Source organism: Sarcophilus harrisii, chromosome 4 (assembly GCF_902635505.1).
Source record: "Sarcophilus harrisii chromosome 4, mSarHar1.11, whole genome shotgun sequence".
Classification (NCBI taxonomy): domain Eukaryota; kingdom Metazoa; phylum Chordata; class Mammalia; order Dasyuromorphia; family Dasyuridae; genus Sarcophilus; species Sarcophilus harrisii.
The window spans coordinates 117,804,666-117,831,899 of record NC_045429.1 but is presented as its reverse complement, the minus strand read 5'-3'; the positions used below and the strand labels follow the sequence as shown (position 1 = coordinate 117,831,899).

The 27,234-nt window shown below is 42.2% G+C and overlaps 1 protein-coding gene across 1 annotated transcript; it reads right to left on the bottom strand.

Annotated features, from left to right (window-relative positions):
* Positions 1 to 890: 890 nt before the first annotated feature.
* ARHGAP30 (Rho GTPase activating protein 30) lies at positions 891 to 27,153 on the bottom strand. The gene is made up of 12 exons (XM_012549505.3): positions 26,784 to 27,153; positions 16,082 to 16,184; positions 15,429 to 15,573; positions 8,364 to 8,446; positions 8,149 to 8,256; positions 7,755 to 7,882; positions 6,241 to 6,412; positions 5,937 to 6,040; positions 5,781 to 5,858; positions 4,813 to 5,193; positions 3,595 to 3,866; positions 891 to 3,479 (listed from the first exon to the last, which is right to left on the bottom strand). Exons 1-12 carry the CDS (start codon positions 26,878 to 26,880, stop codon positions 1,764 to 1,766), a joined length of 3,387 nt encoding a protein of 1,128 aa, XP_012404959.1. The 5' UTR covers positions 26,881 to 27,153; the 3' UTR covers positions 891 to 1,763.
* Between the last annotated feature and the right edge of the window lie 81 nt (positions 27,154 to 27,234).

The following is a 27,234-nucleotide window of genomic DNA, read 5'->3' as shown; positions in this document are numbered from 1 at the left end:
GGCTCTCAGCGAGCAAACCTTCCCACGCTGGCCAAATTCAGGCCCTCGATTTAGGCCTAGAGGGGTCAAGGCACGAGATCGCGGCGGCTTTAGGGTTCAAGCCAGCCCTAGCCCAGCCTTCCGGTTCCCAGGCGGGCTTTCTATGCCCTGCCATGTGACATCGCCCTTCCCCCCCCAGCCCTTAAAGGCGTCCTGGTACTGGGGCCCCCAGGCTAAGCCCCTTCACCCCGTTTGCCTAGAAAAGCCGAAACGTGGCCACACAAAGGCAGGCGCCACATTCAGGAAGAGGCTTATCCCGCTTGGGAGGAATATAAGGATCTGGACTGAGTTCCCATCCTTTAAAAAAAAATTAAAACCATCTCAGTGTCTTGTCAACCAACATACTCTTACCGGCATTAATTATAGAAGTAAAAAAAATTATAGAAGTAAAAATCATTAGGAGTTTATGATGTGTGACAGCAAAAGAATATTATTGCACTGAAGAAATGATAAATGTATACAAAAAAAAAGATTAAGGAGTGGTGTGGAGGATGCTAAATTTTCCTTATTTGTAAAATAACATTAATCAATACCATATCAGTGTCCTTTCAACTCTAAATTCATGAACCTAAAGGATGTTGGGTGAAAAAAAGAGAACAAAATGAATATTGATCACACTGTAAATAGCAACAAAATGGAGATATTCAGAAAATAATGTGGATAGAGGAACTCCTTGTTACTATTTTGTTAAAAGTTATACATTCCTTTTCCACCCCTAACTCTAAATGGAAATTTACTGTCTTTGGTACAGTTATTTGCATTTTTTTAAAATTGCGTATTTGAACATAAGCGCTTATTGATGAATGTTACCTCTCACCCAAGGTCCTTAAAACAGGAATCATTTCAGCATGTACATTAAAAAGGACATCTTTTATTTCAAACCACCTACAACCACAGACCTAGTCTCTCCAAACTGGATCATATGACCTTTTCCCATCTAGGAAACAATAGCACTGTGATTAAACTCCATTCTTTTCCCACCCCATTATGGGGCTATAAGGAAGGGAGTCTTTCCAGGACTCTGGAGACCTGAAAAGTCATCAGAGGACACTACCATTCCCCCAGCTCCCTGGAAGTTGAGTGGGAATAGGTTAAAGAACTATGACACTCCTATATGGAAGGGGCACAGGACTACCTGATGCTAATTCTTCAATGGGTTTCTTGGACATTTATAAAGGACTGGTTTGGAGTCAGAGGATGCAAAAGTTTCCTTATTTGTAAAATGAATTTAGGCAATACCATATATGGTGTCCTTTTGCCTCTAAATCCATGAACCAATTTTCATGCGGTACCCAATTTTTAGGCAATACCCAAGAGAACAAGAATAAAGATGGGTAGCTCTTTAAGACATTCTAGTGTAAGGGATATCCCTAGTGGAATATGGTGGGCTTTAGGAAGAGGGAGCTCCAGCTTCAAAGGAGCACAGGAATTCGGACTGAGTTCCCATCTATTTTTTCAGTTAAAACCTGGTGTTTTGTCTGCCTGCTTCCCTCTGCTGATAGGCCTGTCTACTGGGGCAGGACCTTGATGCTAGGAGTATCCCAAGCGCTAGTTCTGTCTGAACAAGCTTCAGGTGATCCACGGTCCTGGCATTGTACAGAATGAAAACAGAAGCTAGGGGGTCAGAGCCCATGAAATAGGAATCACTCCACTGATGAAAGAACTGCTAGGGAGATAGCTGGACAAAAGATGGAGCCTGTTGAGTCCAAATACTCCAGTTCTACTCAGAGTCCTTCCTCTTCCCCAAGGCCAGCATGTGCCTCAAATGCATAGGTTCTGCGTTGGGGGGAAATGACAGTGCTAAGAGTCTGGGATTCTCCAGGTGGCAGGCTGTGTCGGCTCCGGGCTCCAGCCCCTTCCCGACCTGGGAGTAAGGGCTCCAAGTAACTGAGAGGCCGAGAAGAAGAGGCTGGGGACAGGATGGAAGGAGAGGTACTGGGAAGGAGGTTTCCATCCCCACCCCCAATACAGGTCTGGGTCCTCCTGATAACTTGAGCCTCTGTCCTCTGCCTTTCTCGAGCTAATGCAACAGCAGCATCAAAGGAAAGGCTCCCTCCATTCCTCCAGGAGGATCGGGAGGCACGGGTCCTTTGGACTCCCTCTCCAGGTGTTCCATCAAGCCTGCCAGGCCGTGGGCACGGGTTTGCTGGGGCTACATGGATCTTGCTACCTAGTGTGCTAGGCATCTTGGCAAACTGTGGTTTTGGGGGTACTACAGGTACAGATCTGACCTGTTGAACTTGGACCAAGGTGGAGGCCAGGCGCATGCTCACACTGCCTGCTGAGTCAGGGAGCAACACAAAGGAAGATGGGGTACAAGGGTAGATGACACAGTTCTCAAGGGTAGTCTGCCCTTCAGGTTCCCTGTTTTCTGGCCTAAGAGAATGTGATTCTATTCCTTCTACCCCAGAAGGGTTGGTCGCATGATCTTTGCCATTACTAGACCTCCAAGGCCCTCCTGGGTCCAGATCCCCTGACAGACTGTCCCCTTCAGCTTCCTGATCCTCTGCCTCCCCATCACCACATTCCCTGTCACCACTGAGGGTATCACTAATATCCTCAGCATCCCACTCAATGCTTCCTCTATCTTCCTTCTCCTGTCTTCCTCCAGATTCTGTGTTCCTGCACCCACTTTCCTCTCCAGACTCAGTCTCTCTGTTTTCATCAACTTTGTGGCTGTCTAGAGTCTTCCAGTTGCCCTCGATGCCTTGGTGGGTCTGACTTTTAGATTCCTCACTCCCTACATAGTTTCCAACCTCAACCTGGTCCTCTTCTCCCCCAGTCTCCTCTTTCCTTCTTGCTTGCTCTTGTCCCTCAGGATTCTCTCCATCAGCCTTCTGCTCTTCCCCTGACTTCTCATTTTCACCTTGTGTCTCTATTCCACTCTTGTCTTGGTCCTTTGTCTGCAATTCTTTACCTGTATTTCCCTCGTGTTTAACTTCTACCATTCCCCCAGGTCTCTCTTCACTCTCAGTCTTCTCTCCCCTAACTGCCTCCCCATGCTCTACTTCCTCCCTGCTCTCAACTTCCCTTAGCCCTTTGGTCTTCATTTCTTCAACCTCCTCTTCTTCACTTTTCTTTCCTCCATCAACTTTAACCTCAGGTTCCAGACTACCCTGAACCTCCACATTAGTTTTGAAAACTCTTTGAGATTCCTCCCTCTTGTTTTCTCCAACTTCCTTGTAAGCCCTTTCCCCTCCTTCCTCTGAAAAGGTTTGACCTCTATCAACTTCATCTTCCCTTCTCCCTAGATCCTCCCCTTCTTGGGATCTAGGAACCAAGAGGGGGCTCAGGTCATCATAGGCACTGAGGAAAACATCCTCTCCAAAGTCTTCTTCAGGGGTCCCAGGATCCGGGGAGCAACAACTAGGAGCCAGGACAAACAGTGCCTCATCCAAAGACAAGTCATCCAGGGGGGGTTCCACAGAGAATTCTTCCACCTGTAAACAAGAGCAACCACGGCTCAGGGATTCGTATGCAATCAGATCTCCCCCGATTGATATCAGCTTGTATTCTTAGCCACCTCCCAGTTGTATCCCTCTTCTTCCTCCTTACCTGAGGTCCAGCACCCAGGAGCTCTTCAAGGTAACCGATGTTAGGGTCATCTTCCCCAAGAGAGCAGGCTCCTCCTGCCACCACTGCCTCCCTGGTTTCCCCACCAGCCCACTCTGGTTCTGAGCCACTTCCAGAATCTTCCAGAAAGGAGAAGGAGTCCTGTACCTCCTGGGAAAGAGAATCCTCTTGGACTGGGGGCAAAGAGGCCCCTGGCTTAGGGGATTCAGGGCTGGTGACCGGAACTAGAGCTGGGCTTGTCTCCATCTTCTCATCTGTAGGGAAAGAAGTATTCATTTGTCACCAGAGGTACTAATTACCCTTGATCCTTACTTGTACTCTCTGTGCTAGTCTTTCCAATGCCAAGTCTTAGCATCAATAATAATAGCTTACATTTATGTAATAGTTTATGATTTGCAAAGCATTTTACAAATGTTATCTGATTTTTTTTTTCCTCACTACAACCCTTGAAGGTAGATGTTATTATTATTTCCATTTTATAGTTAAGGAAACTGAATCAGACAGGTGAAGTGATTTGCCCAAGATCACATGGCCAGTAAATGAGGCAGAATTTGAACTCGGGTCCTCCTGACTCTAGATCCAGCTCTCTATTATTGACTGTACCATCTAGCTAGCTTACTCCTGTCACTAATAATCCTCATCAAAGATAACTCACCAGTGATACTTCCCATCACCAATACTCCCTTCATCACAAATAATTCTGACCCCAATATGCCCCATCACAGATATACCTGATACTCTGGTCATCACTGATATACCCTACTCTACTTAATCAATAATTCTACCATTGGATCTACTGGTCCTTCAGCCAACAACACTTCCTGGATCTACCTGTCACAAACCCTCTTTCTTACTCCTTTAGAATTCCCCAGTACTCTGCCCATTCTCAATTCTTACTCACAGTTCCAGGATTGTGGCTGAGGGGAATGGGGAAAAGAGGGAAAGGGAGAAAGAAGGGCAGTGGTTAACAAAGAAGAAAAAAACAAGGTAGAAATGTATAGAAGAGAATATTGAGGGGGTCTTTCCTCCATAGATGTCAAAGGCAAATCCTTGGCTTATGCTATTTCCACTTCTTTCTCATCCCTAAATTTGGAGAAATGACCTCTAAACTTTCTCAGCTTCATCCTAGTATCTAGTCTCTCAATTCCTCCAACTCTAGTCCCTTTGATCTTTTCTTCTCCCAATGCTAGAATTGCTCACCTCGGGCTCCAGAGCCAAAGCTTGGGCCAGAACTAGGTCGGGCTTGCAAGGCCGGACACTCAAGTCCTCGAGTGAGCCGAGCCACTGCTGTATTAGAGATGATGTTGGGGGGAACGTTGAGGATGGAGGTAATGTGCAGAGGCAGGTTGACATTGTAGGGGTCAGAGATATGCACTCCAGCACAGCGCTCTGCCCGATTGCAAGCTGCTGCCCGACCTCCGGCTCGACCTGTTCTCGGGGTGCCTGGCTCAGAGCTTGTCCCACTCTTTGGTTCCAACTCTGCCTCCCTCTCTCCATCTGCTGCTAGTGAGACATCTTCGAGACTCTCCAACTGAAGGGTGTTTGGATGAGAACTGCTGGGCTTCCCCAGTCCCTCTGGCTCTGTGGAAAGAGAAAAGGATGATGTGGAAAGACATGTCCTTGAACTCTCCAACACTGCCCTATCCAGGAATACTGTCCTCCTTCCCTGCCCCAACCACACAAGAGAATTAATGCCATGAAGATGTGGCATTCACTTGTCACTGAAGGGCAATTCCCACTTCCCGGGAGACTGGGGTTCAAGATGCCACTAAAGCTACCAAAACAGCAGCATCAACATTCTTTCTTCTTATTTTAACATGAGAAGGAACACCCCCATACCCAGAGAGCACCCTCACACACAGAGAGCACACACACACCCAGGGAGCACCCATTTACCTATGCCAGCCCCTTGTTCTTACCTTTAGCCTCACAACTTATACTCTCCCTACTCTGCACCTCGGCCAAACACATGTACATATGTACTTACTAACCTCTTTGTATACTGTGGCTGCACGTGCACATATACGCGCGCACACACACATACACACACACACACACACTCCGTTCCCACAGACATATACCTCTGTAGGCACCCTCCCACTGCACTCAGAGCACACCCAAGGAAACACAGTCACTGATTCCTCCTCCTCCTCCTCACCCATACCCACCATCACTAGCTCCTGCTGCAGCACTCAGTGAATCCATGCTCTTAGCTGGCCGCAGGGACACTTTGTCGGCTTTTTCCTCTGTAAAACAGAGCTGTGAGAAGGGGCAAGGGCTCAGGAGGTACCCAGAGAGTCCCGCCCCATCAAACACCTACTTACCCCTGTCCTCACCCACTCTGGGTGGCTTGCGCTTGGTATCATGGCCAGAACGACCCAGATTGAAGATGGATTTCCACTTCCTGACCTTAAGAGACCCCTTCCTCCTTTGTGAGGAGGAGAATAGAGAAAAAGACAAAAGTCAATAGCTGGAACTCAGGGGGGAAAGAGTAGAGATCTGGGATAAAGAGTTAAAATCATGAAATCTTAGGAAGTGAGGTCTATTATACTCTCCCTAATTTAAAAAACTAATTTAAAAAAAGAAAGAAAATAGAAGGCATGGCAGAGGTAGAAGTGAAAGGATTACTTGTGGTCCCCAATCTCAATGATGGTGTGATAGGGCCGGATCTGTGGGGGGCCATCACCAGCTTGTAACACACTGGGAAGGTGGTAGGACAAATGTCTGGATAAAGGCTCGTCGGGGCTGACCATGCCCCGTGATGCTGGAAGCATGTGCCAGTTATTCTCTGCCTCGCCACCTAAGAAAGAACAGAAATCAGCTTGAACAATAATAGGAATCTATTCTTTCAAAACACATGCATGGATAATTTTCAACATTCACCCTTGCATTCCAAATTTTTTCCTTCCCTTCCCCCTATCCCTTTCCTTCCCCTTATCCTTTTCCATAGACAGCAAGTGATCCAACATATGTTAAACATGTGTAATTCTTCTATACATATTTCTACAATTAACATGCAGTACAAGAATCAAATAAATGGTTAAAGAAAAGGAACAGCCAATTTTCAGATGAAGAAATTAAAACCATTTCTAGTCATATGAAAAGGTTCTCTAAATCACTCTTGATCAAAGAAAAGCAAATTAAAACAATTCTTAGGTACCACCACACACCTCTCAGATTGGCTAAAATGACAGGAAAAGATAATGATGAATGTTGGAGGGGACGTGGGAAAACTGGGTCACTAATACATTGTTGGTAGTTGTGAAATGATCCAACCATTCTGAAGAGCAATTTGGAACTATACCCAAAGGGCTATCAAACTCTGCATCCCTTTAGATCCAGCAGTATTTCCACTGGGTTTATATCCCAGAGAGATCTTAAAGGAGGGAAAAGGACCCATATGTGCAAAAAATGTTTGTAGAAGCCCTTTTTGTAGTGGCCAGAAACTGGAAACTGGGTGGATGCCTATCAGTTGGAGAATGACTGAATATGTTATGGTAACTGAATGTTATGAAATATTATTGTTCTATAAGAAACGATCAGCAGATGATTTTAGAGAGGCCTGGAGAGACTTATAGGAACTGATAGTGAAATGAGCAGAACCAGGAGATCATTATACATGGCAACAGCAAGATTTTACACTGGTCATTGATGATGGACGTGGCTCTTTTCAACAGTGAGATGATTCAGACTAGTTTCAAGTCTGTTCAGTGATGAAGAGAGCCATCTACACTCAGAGAGAGGATTGTGGTAACTGAGTGTGGATCACAACATAATATTTTCACTTTTTGGTGTTTGCTTGCATTTTGTTTTCTTTCTCATTTTTTTCTTTTGGATTTGATTTTTCTTGTGCAGCAAGATTATTGTATAAATATGCTTACATATATTGGATTTAACATATATTTTAACAAAGAGAGAGAGAAGGAGGGAGGGAAGAAGGGATAGAAAAGTATCGATAGGAGGTAAGGAGCAATGAATTGGAAGTCGGGGGATCTGAGTTTTAATTCTGACTAATATCAACTAGAGACATGATATTAGAAATGATATTTCTCTTGCCTGGCCTCATTTCCCTTTTATTAAATGAGAGGGATATACTAAGTCATCTCTAAGATTCATTCTAATTCCATATAGGAGGAACTTACCCATTAGAGCAGCACCCCCAAAGAGCTGGTCAACGTGTGTGAGGATGAACTCAACCACAATGGACTGCACTCTCACCTCCATGAAGGCTGCTGTCCCATTGAATCCAGAAGCTTCTATGTCCTTAGATCTGGAAGGGGAAAAGGCAGGGGAGTGTACCTCCCCTCTTCCCCCATTTCACTTCACAAATGCTTCTTTTCTTTCCTCCCCTCCCCTCCTGTAGAAGCTGCCCCGATCCCAAACAGGGTGCCCACAATTATCTGACTGCCTGAGTCCTGTCACCTGCCTGAGTTATCTAAGCCTCCAAAACCCTCCCTCCCATCTCCACAAGTCTTCCTGAAAAAACCAAACATCTACAACTCCCAATGCCCCTCCCCCCCCACCCCCCACACCTACCTAAGCAGATTGGGGGCCCACACAATGGCGAGGTTTCTAGCGTGCATATTGGTCTGCGAGCTGAATGAAGCCATATGCACCAGGTGACGCATGAGGTATTCCAAGGTCCTGGAAACCAAAGGAGCGGGAAGGGGGTGTGAAATGCTTCAGGGAACCCAGGCAGGCCCAGGACTGGGAGAGAGGTCCGGATTTATGGGAGGCAGGTGCACAAATACCTGTAGTGTGGCCCAGGCAGCTCCCCCAGGACGTCCCGGATCTTGATGAGCCGCTGAGGTTCTAACTGTACAGCTACCGCCTCCTGGGGAGGGGAGGGAGGGTGGTGTGAAAGCCTTGGAGAAAACTATCATTCTGCCCCCAACTCAGGACCTGCTCCCTCCCCTTCCCCCAGGCTCCTGACCCACAACTGTAGATGGCTACACTGAATTTTAACGGAAGAATTCAACAGGCATGTGGCTGCAAGGCAATCCTAAAAGCCAGCCATTATTGCTGGCTGTGTAATCTGGGCTAAGCTCTCTAGGTTTCAACATCCTGAACATGCAGAGAGTGAACCTGATGACTTCATAGACCTTCTGTCCAGCTCTGAGATCTCAGGAATGTGGGAACTTCCTCCAGTAATAGAAACTGCAACACCATCCAGTTATATCCTGTGAATCTTCAGCAGGAAATCCCTCTAATACGGTAAAGGCCTTCTAATTCTCTTCTTATTGTACAGATAGTGTCTGTCTATTAGTTATTCCTACACTCTCAGCACACTAGCCCAAATGACATCTTTGAAGACAGCTAGGTGGTCTGGTGGATAGAGTGCTGAGCCCAGAGTTCCTGATTCAAATCCAGCCTCAGACACTAGCTCAGTGATTCTGGATGAGTCACTTAACTGTTTGCTTCAGTTTCCTCATCTATAAAATAAGCTGGAGAAAGAAATGGCAAACCACTCTAGTGTCTTTGCCAGGAAAACCCCAAATCAGACACAACTGAGGAAAAAAAAAAAGACTAGACAATAAAAATGACATCCATTGCATAATTTTTGGTGATGGGTTGCATTCAATTCATGTCCACCTGTACCTCTCTGTTGCCATTTGGATGATCTAGAGCTTTTAATTTCTTTGTAGATGAAATATTGAATAAATCACAATCGTTGGAATGATATATTTTTTTTAAAAAAGATATACCTTTATTTCAGAGCAAAGCTTGAAGTCATTTAAAGAATGCTGCAATTCAATCTATTTAGCCATTATTCTCCTTTCCAAATCTGGTCCCAATTCATTGTCCATCTGTGGTACATCTAAAATATGTATACTGATGGACCAACTCTTTGAATTGTCCATTCAATTGTATATGGTAGGCTAGACAATAGACATTCTCCATTCACTTGATTTTTCTAGTGTATGTAGTTAGGCTAATTTCTTTTAAGGTATTGGGAATCTAGTTTGGGAAGATCTGCAATATCCCAAGGCTTGGGTTGATCAACAACATGACATCTGATAATATGTATAGAAGAATTGCACATGTATATGTTTAACATAGATTAGATTACTTGCTGTCTAGGGAAGGGAGGTGGCGGGAGGGAGGGAGAAAAATTTAGAATACAAAGTTTTGCAAGGGTAGATATTGAAAATGATCTTTGCATGTATTTTGAAAATAAAAGGCTATTATTTTTTAAATGACAGCAATTTTAATTTTCTAGTTAATAAATGATCACCACAGGATTTAGTATTCTGTTTATCTTTTAGTCAGCTATGAAACTGTAAAAATATGATCTGCTGTAGGTTATTGTTTGAAAAACATCTGCACTCAATGTAGGTATGGATTATTCCATAGAATAATAGAATTCTATTTTGTAGAATGTTCCACTTACGAAGGCTTGAGCTCAAACTCTACCTCAGATACTTAAAAGCTGTGTGATCCCGGCCATATCATTCCTCTCTCAGCCTCTGTTTCCTTATCTGTAAAATGAGATGATAATAACATCTACCTCCCAGAATTGTTGTGAGTATCCAAAGAAAATAGTAGATGAAAAGTGCTTTGCAAATCTTAAAGCACTAAATAAGTACTAGCTATTATTGTACTAATATGTTATACAGATGGAAAAGTAGCCATACAGGCTAGTAATTGTTCATATTCTTCTAGTCACCTTATCTAGAAAACAATAAGTTATTGTCAAAGATTTTTCCTAGCATTTAGAACCATCTTCTCCAGATAACCTTGAGAATTAAATCCCCAAACCCACAAAATTGTATCCCTTACAGCACAAACCATCTCCTTCTATTTTCTTTGGTGTTATTTCTACTTCCTCATAGAGTATATTCTGTACTGTGATGTTGGACTCTGAATGTTAAGGCTTCAATTGTAATTAATAATGAAAAGAGTTTGTTACAAAAACATTTACAGAGCTTTACCATTTTCATCTATTTGTTGTGTTCCTGCTAATTTCATCCTTAAGTGCCCTCAGAATGACTTTGTTTAGTTTGTTCTCTTATCAAAATTCTTAAAAATTAGTTTTAAATTCTACTTCTCCTTAATATTTTTCTATTCAATATTACTCATAATGTCCTGCTATTCTCCATAAGATTTTCCAAATGAGTTTATTCTCTCAGGCAATGTTGCCCTTGGTAACTGTATCTCCCTTTGATAATGAGATGAAACATTTGCTGGCTCAGGCAATTTCTAGGTTCTTTTGGTTTCTTTCTAGTGGTGACTGATTTATATCAGTTAAACTTCCTTAGGAAATGATGACAGACTATCTCAGTCTATTATGTTATCAATTTCCCAATTTGTCCAATTTAAACAGGTTGGAGCTGCCACAGTTGCTTGTCATATCTTCGGTTCATTTGTTTCTTTCCTTTTGATATTGTTTCGATATCTTTGCTGTTGCAAGTTGATCTGACTATATGCCACATCAATAACTAGTTTTGTCTTAGAATATAATTAGTTTCATTTTGTGATATTATTTGAGGTTCATCATGCTTAGTACCTTCAGTAGTGTTTTGTTTTTCCAAATACATATATAGTTTTCAACATCCATTTTTGTAAGATTTTATGTTCCAAATTTTTTCTTCCTTTCTCCCTTATCTCCCCCATCCCCAAGATAGCAAGCAATCTGATACAGTTTATATATGTATAATTCTCTCTAGTGCCTTCAGATTCTCTTATCCAAATAAGTATTAATGTCATAAAGGTGTGTTTTTGTGTAGCCTATAAGCTTTGATCTCTCTTGGTTTTTTTTTTTTTTTAACTTCTGAACCATGTTTTACAGCATTTCTTTTGCTCTCATTCTCTATGCTCATTTTTGCACTGGTTGCTAAATGTTAAAGTACATGCTGATTTAATCTGAAGAGTTTTAGATAGTTTTTGTACAATTTCTCTACTCCCCCACTCTCTCCAACAAATGCTGACTAATAAACTGTGATTATTTGCTTTGTAACCTTTTTAAAATGTCAATGATGCATACGATAATGAGAGAGAATCTAATATTCCATAAAATAATGTTTCTTGTTGACCTTGAATGTGTGGCTGGAGTGAACTAGAATCCAGTTTTTTAAACTGTGGGTTGTAACCCCATATGGGATCTCATAACTAAATGTGGGGGTTGAGAAATTTTGATTTATTATCAGCAAATGTACGATTTGTTATATATCTAAATATCTAGGGTCACATAAAATTTGGGGGGATGAAAAAATGTCACAAGGAGAATAAAACGCCCTGAACCAGAACATCTAATAAGCCCAATTCTACCAACTCCTTAAATTTTTCTCTTCAAGGGGAACCTGGAAGCTATCTTCCATTTCTGTGTAATTAAGAACATGGCATCATGATCATAGATCACAGAGATCCTAGATCTGAGAGGAAAACTACAGGTCATCTAATCTAACTTTCTTATTTTACAAATGAGAAACTGAGGCCCAGAGAGATGAAATAAATTGGCTAATATAAGGGGCTAATAAGGGGCAGTAGTCAAGAAATGAGCTTAGATTCCTTGATTCCATGGGTCAGCATTATTTCCATTATAATAGACTATTATGTATGATTCAGATTCATTCTTATTACATGTCCACTCATTGTTCAAAGGAAAATGATCATATACTTATAGTACAAACAACTAAGTAAACTTTTATAGACAGTCTAAAAACTGTGTAAATCTTAGCACAATTAGCTCTTTTCCTACAGGCTACTTTGCCACTAGAGAAGTAGTAGGATAAATAAGGCTTGAGTCATTTTGTATTTTTCTCTGTACCATAGGTTCATATAGCCAAAAAGTTTGTCACCAGTAGTCAGCCTCTTCATATTTGGCTTGGCTGATCCTCTGCAAATATTTACAAGGAGAACTGAGAAGTTTTTAACTTGGCAATAATGCTAAAGATCAGTGATTTTATTGCTGGCAGATAAGCATACAAAAGAATGGAATTCAAAACATTCTGCCTTCGGCTTTATCTAGCTTTTTGGATCCTAGCCCTTAGGTTATTCAAGTGCCAACCAGGAACATTAAGAAGAAACTTCATCCCCAAGTCAGTCAACTAGCATTTATTAAGTACCTGTTATGTACCAGGCACTGTACCAAGTAAGCACTGGGAAATTTTTTTTAAAATGGAAAAAAAAAACCCAGCTCCTGTTTTCAAAAAGCTCACAGTCATTAGACTGCAAGATGAGGGAGACAACATTCAAATAACTGCAGAAGGAAGATACATACAAGATAAATTGAAATTAGTCCCCGAGGGAAGGCACTAAAATTATCAATTACTGTTATGGAAAGGTATCTTGCAGAAGACAGGACTTATATTGAAACTTGAAGGAAGCCAAAAATGCTAGCAGGTGGAGATAAGGAAGGAGAACTTTTTAGATACGGAGTATGATCAGAGAAAATGCCAACACTCAAGAGACTGAGTGTCCTGTTTGAGGAACAGCAAGGAAACCAGTGTCACTAAATTACGGAGTACATGGAGATGAAAAAAGATTGGGAAGGTAGGAAGAGGCCTAGTTATGAAAGACTAAAAGTCAAACAGATTTGGTGCTGGAGGTGTGATAGGAAATCTTTGGAGTTTATTGAACAGGAAGGTCATGTTGTCAGACCTGTGTTATTAGGAAGATCACTTTGATAGTGGAATGGAATGGGGAAGAAAACTGATGCAGGGAGACCAACAGACTACACCTATAGTCCAGGTATAAAGTGATAAGGGCTTGCACTAGTGTGATTATATAGTAATTATAGAGAAGCTGTTAGGTCATGGGGAGGTAGGGGTGCAGAGAGAGTGAGGAGTCAAGGATGATATCTTTCTCCAATCCCTCTTAATTTTAGTACCTTTTCTTTATTGATTATTTCTTCTTTATCCTGTATTTAATTTGTACATAGTTGTTTGCATGTTCTCTCTCTCTCTCTTTAGATTGTGAGTTGCCTGAGATCAGGAACTGTCTTGCCTTTCTATGTATCCCAGGGTTTAACATAGTGCCTGGCACACAGCTTATTGATTGATTGATACCTAGGTTGTGAGTCTGAGTGACTTGGAGGATGATGTTACCGTCAGTAGTAATCAGGAAGTTAAGAGGGAGGTTTGGAGAGAGAGATAATGAGTTGCATTCTGATTGTATTAAATGTAACAGGTCTATGAAAATCTAGTACCAGATGTCTGAAAGAGTGTTGGAGATTTGAGACTGGAGGTCATCAGAGAGATTAGGGAAGGATAAGTAGATTTGGAACTGTCAGCATTCAGCATTGAAATGATAAGTAAATCCATGGGAACTAATGAGATGACCAAGTGAAATAGTTTATAAAGAGAAGAGGGCCAAAAATAGAGCCCTAGGGAACTCTATGATTACTAGGTGAATTGTGGATTAAAATCCAGCAAAGAACACATTAAAGAAATAGTTCTACAGGTGAGAGGAGAACTTGGAGAGAGAAGGGTCATGAAAACCTAGAAAGAAGAGAGTATGTATTATGGAGAGTAATTGGCAGTGTAATAGGCTGCTCAGAGGTCAAGAAGAAAGAGGATTGAGAAAATACTATTGCATCTGACAATTAAGAGGTCATTAGCAATTTTGGAGAGAGTAGATTCAGTTGAATGATGAAGTTGGAAGTCACACAAAACTCTTTGGTGGCTTTGTTAGTTTGAAATGGGTTGAGGAGACTCGGACTGACAAGGCTTCATCTGGAGAAAAAAACCAAAAATACTTTTTCTAATCCCAATTTAGATAGTGGGGTAGAACCAGAGATCTCTGGGGAGAAGAACAGAGAAGTAATCAGAAAGACAGACTTCATATTAACTTGGAAATGCTCACTAGTTTTTGCTGGACATCTGGCTGAGTCCTGCTATCATGGCCTTAGATTGTAGAGACCCTGAGAGCTTCAGCCCTTCCTGACCTGGACAGACTTCTATTAGCTGCAGCACCCCAGCAGATGGTAGCAGAGGGAAACTAAGTAATTATAGCTGGAGACCAGTGCGAACAGTGGAGAGCAGAAATGCAGTGCTTACAGAATTGAGCAGAAGGCAACATGACCTCATCAGGAAACAATGGAGACTCTGAAGGTGTAAATTGCCCAGGTAAGCACATGTGCTGTCTATACATGTCACCTTGTACCCTGGTCATATGTATTATGTGTATATGTGCACTCCCCCGAACTGGTGGGAGAGCATTTCTCCCTGGGAACAAGGGGATCTTTGAAGGTCACTAAGTTTGCTTCACTATTTGATGAAATGTCTTGGCTTGGATCTCACCTGTTTTTTCTGGTTAACTTCATGAAATAAATAAACAAATAGGGGAGGGCTCTGGTGAATCATGGTCTGGGGGGCTGCTAACTCATGCCTATCTGCTGTGTGCTTCAGACCTGGGGCAATGTTCTGGGGCAGGTGTATAAGTGTATGGGGGGGGGCGCAGTAGGGGGGGATGCTCTGGGTTCCACAAATAGCCATAGTCTGTTCCTGTGACCACTCTTTACAAACACCCCCCCCCCCCCGCCCTCAAACCCACCTTCTCAGTTTCATTCAAAGAAGTAAGGAAAGAGAGCGAATCTGGAAAGGAAGAATGATGGAGGGAGTGAAGAGAAAGTGTTGGGGACAAGACGCGGCACAAACTACATCTGTGTCTGGTGTTTGTTTCCCTTATCATACTGTCATGGTCAATTCTGGAAACCGCCAGAGGTTCCTGGTACTCTGGGTTAAAAAATCCCTTCTCCGGGGATTCCCGGGGTCGGGGAACCGCACGTCCCCGATGCTGGATTTTGGAGGGAGACTCCTTGAAGCGTGGAGGTTTTAGCAAGCATCTATCCCTGTCCCTTTCCAGCTGTCACTCACCGCGAATTTGTCGTAGAGCCGGTAGGTGAGCAGGGGGTCCGGCAATTCCCGAAAATAGGCTTTGCAGAGGGAGGAGACACAGTGAATGTCCTGCAGGTAGATGTCCTTGCGAAGTTCCGGCCGGCGCTCTGCTTCAAACTCCTGCCTGCAGACAGGGGGAGAGTAAACAGACCTAGTGGGCCGACATCCGGGGCAATCAAGGAATGTGGATTGAGGAGGCAAACAGATAAGGAGAAAGAATTCCGGGGAGACGCTGTTGGTGAGCGTCCTGGACGAGTTGTCACAAGCCCTGGGTTGTAATTCTAATTCTAACACTTAGCAGTGTAACCTGGACCAAATTACTTAAAAACTCTTTTAGGATCAGTTTTCTTATCTGCAAAATGGTGATGATAAGCGCTATCTACATTACTGGCTTATTTTAAAGATCAGATGAAATTGTATCCGTAAAAATGCTTTATTATCAGATTAGGGAGTTAGTAATGGTAGTAAGTGGTATTTTTTTTGTGTACTTGGGCTTAACATTTTCAGGGGAAATCTCAGAGTCTTCCTTGAGACAACACCTTTATGTGCTCTCTACCTTCCTGAGTTACTCCTCTCCCCAACTTCTTTTTCTCCTCTTAGCTGAAGTCCCGACCCCTTTCTGCTTGACTCACCGGAGTTTCTGAATGTTGGAAGACACCCCTGAGAGGCGATAGATCCCATCCACCACTCCGTGCTCCTCCACGAATTCTGCACAGCTGCGTAGAACCTGGGGCACTGGAAACATAGAAGGGTCAGAGCAATTGAGGTAAGTAGAAGTGCAGGAGTCAGGCGGATGAAGAGAGGATACAGGCTGTGTAACAGAGGCAGGGGTCAGGAAGGTGGCCAGAGAAACGGAATGTGGGAGAAACGGGGAGGCTCAGAGGTGGGAGTCTGGAAATTCAGAGGGATGAGAGGTTGGAGAGAAAAGGTAGAAATTGGAAGTATGAGAGTCAGAGATCAGAGAGATAGGAAATGAGATGTGAACTGGACACAGATCAGAGGTTTAAGAAATAAAAGATAAGAAAAGCTGGGGTGTCAGGGAGACAGACATCATAAATATTGATCAGGAAGATGAGTCAGAAATAAGGATTGAAGAGTGTTCAGAGTGAAAGGGCCCAGAAAGATAAGGATTAAGAGATGAGAAAGCTTGTGGCTTACAAAGATTGAGGAAAGTCAGGAGGAAGAGACAAGATAGAGAGGGGTCAGGGACTTGCCCAAAGTCCCATAGGTAATAAGCAACAAGGGCACCAGGTTTTCTGACCATAATTTCTACTAGATTACACTGCTTCCTATCCCTACAGAAGAGAGATGAAGGATCAGGATCAGGATCAGACAGAAGATCAGATATAGAGAATCACTTCCTTTCAACTCAACAAAAGAAAAGAGGATCGTTGAGGCTTTTTTTTTTTTTTTTTAATGCATAGAAGAGAATAGAAAGTAAGTCAGAAAGAAACACAGATAAGCAGGACAGCTTTGAAAGTTATGGGTGAATTTACTGTATACTTAAAAAGAAAAACAAACTGTATAACCAGATCTACAGTTTCTTAAATAGTGCCTGTACTAATTCTGCTGAAAGGAAACATGTACAAAGAGAAGAAAATAGAAAATAATAACATCTCAATAGAAGGGGCAGGGAAGAGGAGAGCTCAATCTTTGACTTCAGAGAAAAAAATCTGGGAAATCAAAAAAATGAAAGGTTAGAGTTAGGGAAATTCTCAGAACAATAGAATTAGAGATGTGGTTTGAAGGGATTCTAAGATCTCAGGATTCAGAGCTCAAAAGGTTTAGAGACTAATCTCCTCATTGTACAGATGAGATAAGCACATCTACATTGTGCTTCAGTAACCTACAGAGATGGTTACTCCTTTGTCCCATGACTCTGAACTGTTAAATTCTCCTCTCTAGTCACAAACTCCATTGGCTTACTCCTCTGAAACCTTTTTAGCGCTTATCTCCAATGCCTCCATTTCTGCCCATCCTCTCAAGCCATCACTTCATCCATTTCCTAATCTGTGTTTAGTCAATTTGAGGAGCACTCTCCTGTCCCCCTACCCCTCAACCCTTTCTTCCTCTCCTTGCCCATGTTCTCTTCCCTGTTTTATTGTTCTTTATATCCCCAGCATTTAGCACAGTTCCTGGTATGTTGTTGTCCACTTCAGCCATGTCCCCTTCTTCATGACCCCACTTGGTGTTTTCTTGGCAGAGATACTGGAGTGGTTTGCCATCGCCTTTTTCAGATCCTTCTTTCAGGGGAAACTGAGGCAAACAGGGTCATACAGCTAGTTTCTGAGGTCTCCAGGACTCCAGGACCTGCACTACTATCCACTATCTAATCTGATGTGTAGTGGGTGTTTAATAGATGTTTGCGGACTGATTGACTCTTCTCCTAGTTGCTTACTGGTGCTGAAGCAAGCCATGAAACTGTCACTGAAATCCAATGCAAATTTCATGCTGTTTTCAACTGAGTCTTCCCAGATAAGTGACAATCCTTCTCTTCGTTTTTATTTGATTATTATCTTCCCACCCCCGAACTTTACTATGAAAATTGAAGCTGATCATTTGCCCTATACCATACCTCACAAGCTATTTCAGCATAATTCTTTTTTTTTTTTGAAATAACCTGGAATTTATTCATTTTTCATCCAACTGACCATCATTATTCCTTTTTTTTCTTTTTTTTTTTTTTATTTAATAGCCTTTTATTTACAGCATATATGCATGGGTAACTTTACAGCATTAACAATTGCCAAACCTCTTGTTCCAATTTTTCACCTCTTACCCCACCACCCCCTCCCCTAGATGGCAGGATGACCAGTAGATGTTAAATATATTAAAATATAAATTAGATACACAATAAATATACATGACCAAAACGTTATTTTGCTGTACAAAAAGAATCAGACTTATTTCAGCATAATTCATTCTTTTCCTTATCCTTCAGCCTCAGAGAATAAAGGGTCCTTTTATCTTCCAAGGCTGACTCCTGTATTTCTAGACTTGATTCCATTTCCTAGATAGTCTACATTGTCTATTATTTCCTCTCTCCTTCTCATTTTCAGTTTCTCCCTATCTACAGCTTCTTGTATAACTGCTTACAATTTTAATTCTTCCCTAATCGAAACAAACATACAAAGAACTTTCACCCTAGCTGGATTTTTGTACACTCCCTGATGATTCTCTTTCGATCTAACTGCTCCTTCTCAGTCTCCTTTGCTATCTAATCCAGGTCCCACCCCCTCACCTTGGTATGCCCCTAGGTTCTGCTGTTGTCCTCTTCTTTTATCTCCTTATATCATCTCTGTGTTGATCTCATAATCTCCCAGGGATTCAATTAATGTCTTTACACAGATGACTCCCAGATCTATGTATCTTGCTCCAGTCTTACTCTTGAGACCTAGTCCTGAATCAGCTTCCTATGGAACATTTCCCACCGGGTATCCTACAGACACCTCAATTTTAACAAGTCCAAAACAGAATTTATTAACTTTCCTACAAATCCAAATCCTCTTTCTACTCTTGCTATTTCTATAAAAAGCAACCTCATCTTTTCATTCACTCTAGTTCCTAACATAAGAGACATCTTTTTCCTCTTCTCTCTCCTTCCCAATCCAATCAACTAATTGACAATTCTGCTTCATTCAAGTCTATACAAAAGGTCTCATTTTCTTCTTCTTCATTATTGTGGCGCCTACTCTAGGTCAGAATGTCCATTACCTCTCATCTAGATTGTTGTAATAGCCTCCTGATGAGGTTCCTTCATTGTGTCTCCCCCTTCCAAATCTTTCTACCACTTAGCTACCAAAGGGATATTTCTTTTTTTTTTAAATAACTTTTTATTGACAATACATATACATGGGTAATTTTTTACACATTATCCCTTGCGCTCACTTCTGTTCTGACTTTTCCCTTCCCTACTTCCACCCCTTCCTCAAAGGGATATTTCTAAAGAATAAGTCTGACCATATCAAGATCTCTTCCCTCTCCATGCTCCAGTGACTTCCTCCTGCCTCTAGGACAGGGGTGAGCAAACTATGGCCAAAGGACCATAGCCAGACCTGCAATATATATCTTTGTGTGTGTGTGTGTGTGTATGTTGAGGCATTTGGGGTTAAGTGACTTGTCCAGGGTCACACAGCTAGGAAGTGTTAAGTGTCTGAGGTCAGATTTGAATTCAGGTCCTCCTGACTTAAGGGCTGGTGCTCTATCCACTGCACTACCTGGCTGCCCCATTATACAGCCTGCAATATTACAAATAGGTAAAATACAAAAACAGGTGGCAGGACATAGTTTGTTAACTCCTCCCTTAGAACAAAGTAAGTATAAGCCCCTCTGCCTGATGTTCAAAGCCTGATTTCTGTCCTTTCTCTGACATATTCTCTGTGACTTTAGGAAAGTAATTAACCTCCCTAAACCTCATTTGTAAAATGATGGATATGGACTAACTTCCAACTCTACAGCTATGATCTCATGTTCTTAAGATGCCTTCCCGGGAAAATATTTTTACAGTCAAAGGTTCTGATAAAGGCCTCATTTCCAAAATATATAGAGAATTAACTCTAATTTATAAAAAATCAAGCCATTTTCCAGTTGAAAAATGGTCAATGGATATGAACAGACAATTCTCAGATGAAGAAATTGAAACTATTTCTAGTCATATGAAAAGATGCTCCAAGTCATTATTAATCAGAGAAATGCAAATTAAGACAACTCTAAGATACCACTACACACCTGTCAGATTGGCTAAGATGACAGGAAAAAATAACGATGATTGTTGGAGGGGATGCGGGAAAACTGGGACATTGATGCATTGTTGGTGGAGTTGTGAACGAATCCAACCATTTTGGAGAGTAGTTTGGAACTATGCTCAAAAAGTTATCAAACTGTGCATACCCTTTGATCCAGCAGTGTTACTACTGGGATTATATCCCAAAGAGATTATAAAGAAGGGAAAGGGACCTGTATGTGCACGAATGTTTGTGGCAGCCCTTTTTGTAGTGGCTAGAAACTGGAAACTGAATGGATGTCCATCAGTTGGAGAATGGCTGAATAAATTGTGGTATATGAAAATTATGGAATATTACTGTTCTGTAAGAAATGACCAACAGGATGATTTCAGAAAGGCCTGGAGAGACTTACACGAACTGATGCTGAGTGAAATGAGCAGGACCAGGAGATCATTATATACTTCAACAACAATACTAGATGATGACCAGTTCTGATGGATCAGGCCATCCTCAGCAACGAGATCAACCAAATCATTTCTAATGGAGCAGTAATGAACTGAGCTAGCTATGCCCAGAAAAATAACTCTGGGAGATGACTAAGAACCATTACATTAAATTCCCAATCCCTATATTTATGCACACATGCATTTTTGATTTCCTTCACAAGCTAATTGTACAATAATTCAGAGTCTGATTCTTTTTGTACAGCAAAATAATGTTTTGGTCATGTATACTTATTGTGTATCTAAGTTATATTTTAATATATTTAACATCTACTGGTCATCCTGCCATCTAGGGGAGGGGGTGGGGGGGGTAAGAGGTGAAAAATTGGAACAAGAGGTTTGGCAATTGTTAATGCTGTAAAGTTACCCATGTATAAATCCTGTAAATAAAAGGCTATTAAAAAAAAAAAAAAAAAAAAAAAAAAAAAAAAAAAGATGCCTTCCCGGGCTAATTACCTACTCTCACACACTCCATGTTTTAACCAAATTGGCCTACTTACTGTTCCATTTATAAAATATTTCATTTTCCATCTCTCTGCCTTCATATAGAATGAAACCAATGCCCAGAACACACTCCTTCCTTACCTTAATAATCTCTTAGTGTCCCTAATTCCCTTTAAATCTCAGTTCAATTGTCACCTCCAACAGGAAGCCTTTCCAGATTCACCCTGCTGCTACTGCCATCCCTCAATTTACTTTGTGTCCCCTTTGCATATACTTTATAATTACTTATATGTGTACTATTGTTTCTCCTTATAGAATGAAAGTTCCTTAAAGGCAAAAATGAATGTCTGTTTGGCAATTTTTTGGTCTATGTATCTCCTCACAGAGTAGATGACTAATAAATTTGTTAATTGATTATTTGATCTCAGGGTAACATACTAATCTCCTCCATTTTACTGATAGAGTCCTAGGAAGAGTTGCAAACATTTGATAACTTTGCTTCCTTACCACTCAATTATACTTCTAAAATTACAATTAATTTTTCAATTAATAGGCATTATATTCTTTCCTTCACACATCTAATTATTCCTGTAACTTGGAGCTCAGGCACAAGATTATTTTTTATTGGTAGAAAATGATTATTAGTGTTTTGCTCCTGTGGGGCAGATTTGGCAAGAGCCTGGGAAAAAAGCCTACTTTTTTCTGGCTTCTAGTTTCCAGTAAGAGTTCCTAAATTCACTTTTTGGGAAACTCCCTGAAGTGTCTAGTGAGGTAAGCTGGGGATAGAAACATGATCAAAGTACTCATTGCTCTGCATGTTTCTTCCTGGAGTCTTTCTCTCCCTGAGGCCCTTTCCTTGAAGAAAAGTCTGAAAGTTGGGGTGTTCTCTTTCAAGTTTACACCAGAAGATTCAGGAGCTCTTTTCTCTCAAACTCTTACCAAATCCAATCCTTACTCTCTCAACTGAGAGAGAATTCTTTCCACCTCTCATTCTTTGCACCAATAAGAAAATGCTAAAATCTGGCTTCTGACATCACAATTCTACTGCCCTTATAGATTACCCATGGTCTTTTCATTGCTAAGTCTAATAGACTTTTTATGATGCTCATTCTCCTTGACTTTTTTTCCTCCTGAGGCAATTGGGATTAAGTGACTTGCCCAGGGTCATATAGCCAGTAAGTTTTAAGTGTCTAAGGCCAGATCTGAACTCAGGTCCTTCTGATTTCAGGGCTGGTGCTCTCTACCCACTGCACCACCTAGCTACCCCTCTCCTTGACTTTTTTTTTGTAGCTTTTAAGTATTATTATTATTAACTGCCTACTTCCTCAAGAGCTCCCTTCTTCCTTAGGGTCTGTACCATCATTCTCTCAAGACAGTGCCTGGCACATAGTAGGGAGCCATAATCCTTCCTGACTGTTTCTTTTAAGTTTCCTTTGCTGATTCATCATATTCCTTCCATCTCTTCCATCTATTTTACACCCTTTCAGTTTCTCCCCAGGTCAGCCCCTTTGTTCTTTTATTTTCTTTACAGATTCTTTTACAGATTATTTTCTTCCCAGATTCAGTTATCATTTTAAATGCATTTAGGTTCAAATCATTATTCTGTTATGTGACCTTTGGAAATTTCTTTCACATCTCCAAGTCTTAGTTCCTCATTTTAAAAATGAAGCATTTTGGACTAGGGGATTTTTAAAGTCTCTTCCAACTTTGAATCCTGAAATCTCCTATTATTATTCTCTACAATCTCTCACTTAGTGATCCCATCCATTCCAAAAGGTTGAATAACATCTGTATTCAAATGACACTAAAGTTTGTACACAGAGCCTAATTTGTATATCTTTCTTCTCCAAGTCTTCATGTTCATGCCTAATGGACATCTCCAAATGGATGTCCAAAAAGCATCTCCAATTCAACACATTCAACAAAGAGCTCATCATTTCTGTCTTCAAACCTCTTTTTTCCTGCTCCTTTTCCCAATTTCTAGACCACCTTCCTCCTGGGCAAGTAGGTTTGAATCTCAGGGTTATCCTTGACTCTTTCCTCTCATTCAGTCCCTCCCTCCATGTATCAGTTGACAAGTCCAATTAATTCAACTACCACTTCATATCTGTTCCCTGTTCTCTAGTCACACAACCCCTCTAGTTCATCCTCATGATTACTCTCTTCTAATAGACTCCTAATTGATTTCTCCACTTTCAGATCTCTCCCTTCAAAAACCTTCAGTGACTAGGATAAAGTCTGAATTCCTCAGACTAACATTTAAAGCCCTTCATAATTTAGCCTCAGGCCTTCCTTCTCATTTTATTTCATGTTACTTCCCTTTATGGATTATACATTCCAGTTTAAATGATCTCTTAGCTACTCCCCAAACTTGACATTCTATTAGTCACCCCTGTGCATCACACAGGCTATACCCCCCATGCCTAGAATGTACTGCCTCATCTCTACCTCTCAGAAGCCTTCTCTTTCTTTAAAAATCTATTGGGGTGAGACTTTCCCCATGATCCTTTTTAATCCAATTGTTATCACCGATTCCCACCCCCACCCCCAACTTAAAATGTTGTCTCCTTTCTCAAATATTCCTACAGGCTTTTTTCTAGATCTCTCCTTTGCTTCTATTACTCCCTGTCTTTTGTGATACTTCTCTGAGTACAAGTTGGATTACTGCCTTTGCTGTTCCTGCTCCCTCCAAACCCAGGAGAATTTAAACTTCCTTCAAGCAAGAAGTGTTTCTTTATATTTCCATCACCTACCACAGTCCCTTATAGATAATATATGCTTAATAAAATTGCATTTTAACCAAGATCACACAGAATTAGCTAAAAATTGTAAAGCTAGGAGGTCAGAGAGATAGGAGACCAAAACAACAACAACAACTCTAGACCAGTGAAATACAGTCAGGAATATGGAATTCAGATATAGTGATAAGGGATTAAAGAAAGGGTAAAAATAGAAGTGAAGTTGGAAATCCTAGAGTTGAGGGACACCAGATCTGAGACTCCAAAAAATTTATGGGTTAGAAAGAAAAGGCAGAGAGGATAATAGCAGTTGTGAATAAAGATATCCAAGTAAATCAATGAAGAGATAAAAAGTAAATTAAGGTAGGGAGGAGAAGGTCAAGGACATATCTTAGATACTTGAAGTCCAGACCTTTTTCTATACCATAATCCTCTCTCTTCTAGGCCAAACAGTTCTCACCTAATTTTTTTTTCTTTTGGGGGGGGGGGTAGGAGAAGAAAAGAAAAAAAGTCACAAAGGGCTGTACGAACTTAGCCTTAGTCACAGAATATTAGAATCCCAGAATCTCAGCTTTGAAAGGGACTTCAGAAGCAATCAACTCCAACCCCATAGATACCAGAACAGGAAATCCTCTCTGCAACATAACTTATAAGTGGCTTGTTAATCTCTGTTTGAAGGCTACCAGTAACAGAGAGCTCACTACCTTCCAACTCACGATTGACCCATTTTAGTTTCTTATAGCTCTGTGACGAAGATTTCCCTTATCTTCTCTGTAGCATCTCTCTCTTGCTACCTGTTTAGCCTTTGGAGTCCAAGTAGAAAGTCTAATCCTTTTATATGACAGGCTTTCAAACACACAAATCAATAACTACTATAATGCTGCTAAGTCTTCTCCAGGATAAACAATTTCAGTTTTTTTTAAACTGACAATAATAACAGCTGACATTTGTATATCTCTTTAAAGTTTGCAAAGCATTTGAGATAGTATCTCAGTCCTCCCAGAGAAAAATACCAGTATTAACATCTTACTTTATAGATGATGAAACTGAGGATTAAGTGACTCACCTATAGTCCCACAGTTAGTGATTATCAGAGGCTTTTAGAAACTGGATTTGATAATGGATCTTCCTGACCCTCAGCCCTTCATTCTCTCTCCAATGTCATTAAAATAGCATGATCTCTAGGTCCATTTTTGTTCTGGTTGCCCTTATCTGAATACATCCAGCTTTCCAAAGTCCTTTGGTACTCCAAATTTAACAATTGTGTTAAATTTAACTCTGGATATGATCTGACCGGGTTAGTGGACAGGGTAACTGTTACCTCTCAGCTTGGACACTAGATCTCTCCTAATAGACCTGTTAGTGGACAGGGTAAATGTTATTTCTCTCAGCTTGGACACTAGACTTCTAATAGACCTGTTAGTGGACAGGATAACTGTTACCTCTCTCAGCTTGGACACTAGACTTCTAATAGACCTGTTAGTGGACAGGATAACTGTTACCTCTCTCAGCTTGGACACTAGACTTCTAATAGACCTGTTAGTGGACAGGGTAACTGTTACCTCTCAGCTTGGATACTAGATCTCTCCTAATAGACCTACAATGGCATCCACTCTTTTGGCTGACATCTTATATTGCTTATTTATATTGAGCCTTGCCATTAAGACCCCAGATCATTCACACAAATGTTACTATTGCCAACTACTCTGCATCCTGCCCAATATCTTCCCTTCTTCACTCCCCTCTGAAGGACCCCTAAACATTCTGATTCAACAAACTAAGTGAGTGCTCTGTGTTGACTGTAGAGGATAAGTAGCAGCATCAGAAAATAGAAAGCAGATGGAAAAGCTGAGAAAGAGGATAAGAGCAAAAACTGGAAAGCAGGTTTCAGTTCTGGAGCTTTTTCTCCTCTTAGTCACAAATAATTAATGTGCAAATTGAATCTTCTCTACAGGAACAAATCTGGAGTCAGATTGTCAAGGTAATCTCAAACCTATTAGCAGAGGAAGATCTAGATAGAGACTCAAAGGTTGGGGTATGGCCTCTCTTACTTTGAGCCTTGGGATAAGAGGCTTCCCTCTGAGGGAGGAGAAAAGGGGAACAAGGTAGTTTGGGAACTTGAGGTAGTAGGGCTAAGAACCGGAAATGAGCTGGGAAACCCCACTACAACCACCACCCCTTCGCAGGCAGTCACAGGGGATTGAAGGGGAGAAGAGGAAATGACAGATTGGGGGGGGGGAGAAATACAACTGTGCCTCTTTCTGGGAGGAGCCCCAAGTGTCTTGGACAGGGGAGAAGTCAGCTAAGCAGCCAGGATGTCTTGATCTGGTCCTGTATGATGGCTTATCTGCTCCATCTGACTTTGACCCCACTAAGAGCCTGGATATAATAGGGACGGAGAGGTGGTATATGAGGAATTCAAATTAGTCCCACCTGCCCGGGTCTCCAGTGCCATCCTCAGTCCCTCTCTGCAGTACCACCTCCCCACAACTGGAGCCCCTTCTTATCTTCCTGTGGGTCCCATTTACTGTTGAGAAGGGAAGGGTCCAGAATCCTGGATCCTCAGAGTAGCCTCTCATGTGCTTCAAAGGCCGACCCCACTGTCTCCATGGCTTCTTGGTCCCGCTGTTACAAGTCACCCTTCTCCAAGCCACCACAAGCCTAACTCTTCGGCCTTCCTTGCAGCCCCCTCCCCCAAGCCCTGAAGCTCTCCTGTGTCGCTTCTCCCTCTCCTGTCAGCGTCCCCTCTCCCCTCAGCAGCCTCCTTGTGCCCTTGACATCCAGCCTGAAGGATGTGCCGGGCACTCCCTCTGGGGGATCCACGGCCTCTCCCCCCCGTCTCCAGAGGATCAGAGACCCTCCAGAACCCCTAGCCTGGCTAGCCCCGGACCTGACTCTCCCCTTCCCCCCGAGCCGAGCCCTTACCCTCCTGGCCCGAGTGCTGCAGATGCTCCAGAAGGTCACACCCAAACACCCGCTCCTTGGATCCGCCTTTCTTCTTGCCCCTCTGCCGGGACTTCATGGCCGGAGCTGAGGGGTCCCAGCCTCCCCTCCCAAGCCGCTCGCCTCACACCTGCCCCATGGGGCGCCCCTGTCCCCCGAGCCCGCTCCGGCCGTCCCCGGGCTTGGCCCAGGCAGGGGGGCTGGGCCCTGGGCTGAGCTCCTCGAGCTCCTCGGCCCCTGGCCTCACGGAAGTGGCTGTGGAGGAGGAAGCTGGCGGGGCCCTAGTGAGAAGTGTCGTCTCGTGGCTGGGCCTGGTGCTCACCCTGCTCGCCCCGCTCAGCCCCTGGGTGGCAGTGGGGGTGGGGAAGCAGGAAGCTGAGCAGCTCCCCAAACCCGCTTCCTGTTAGAGCATCACTTGCAACCACAGGACCTG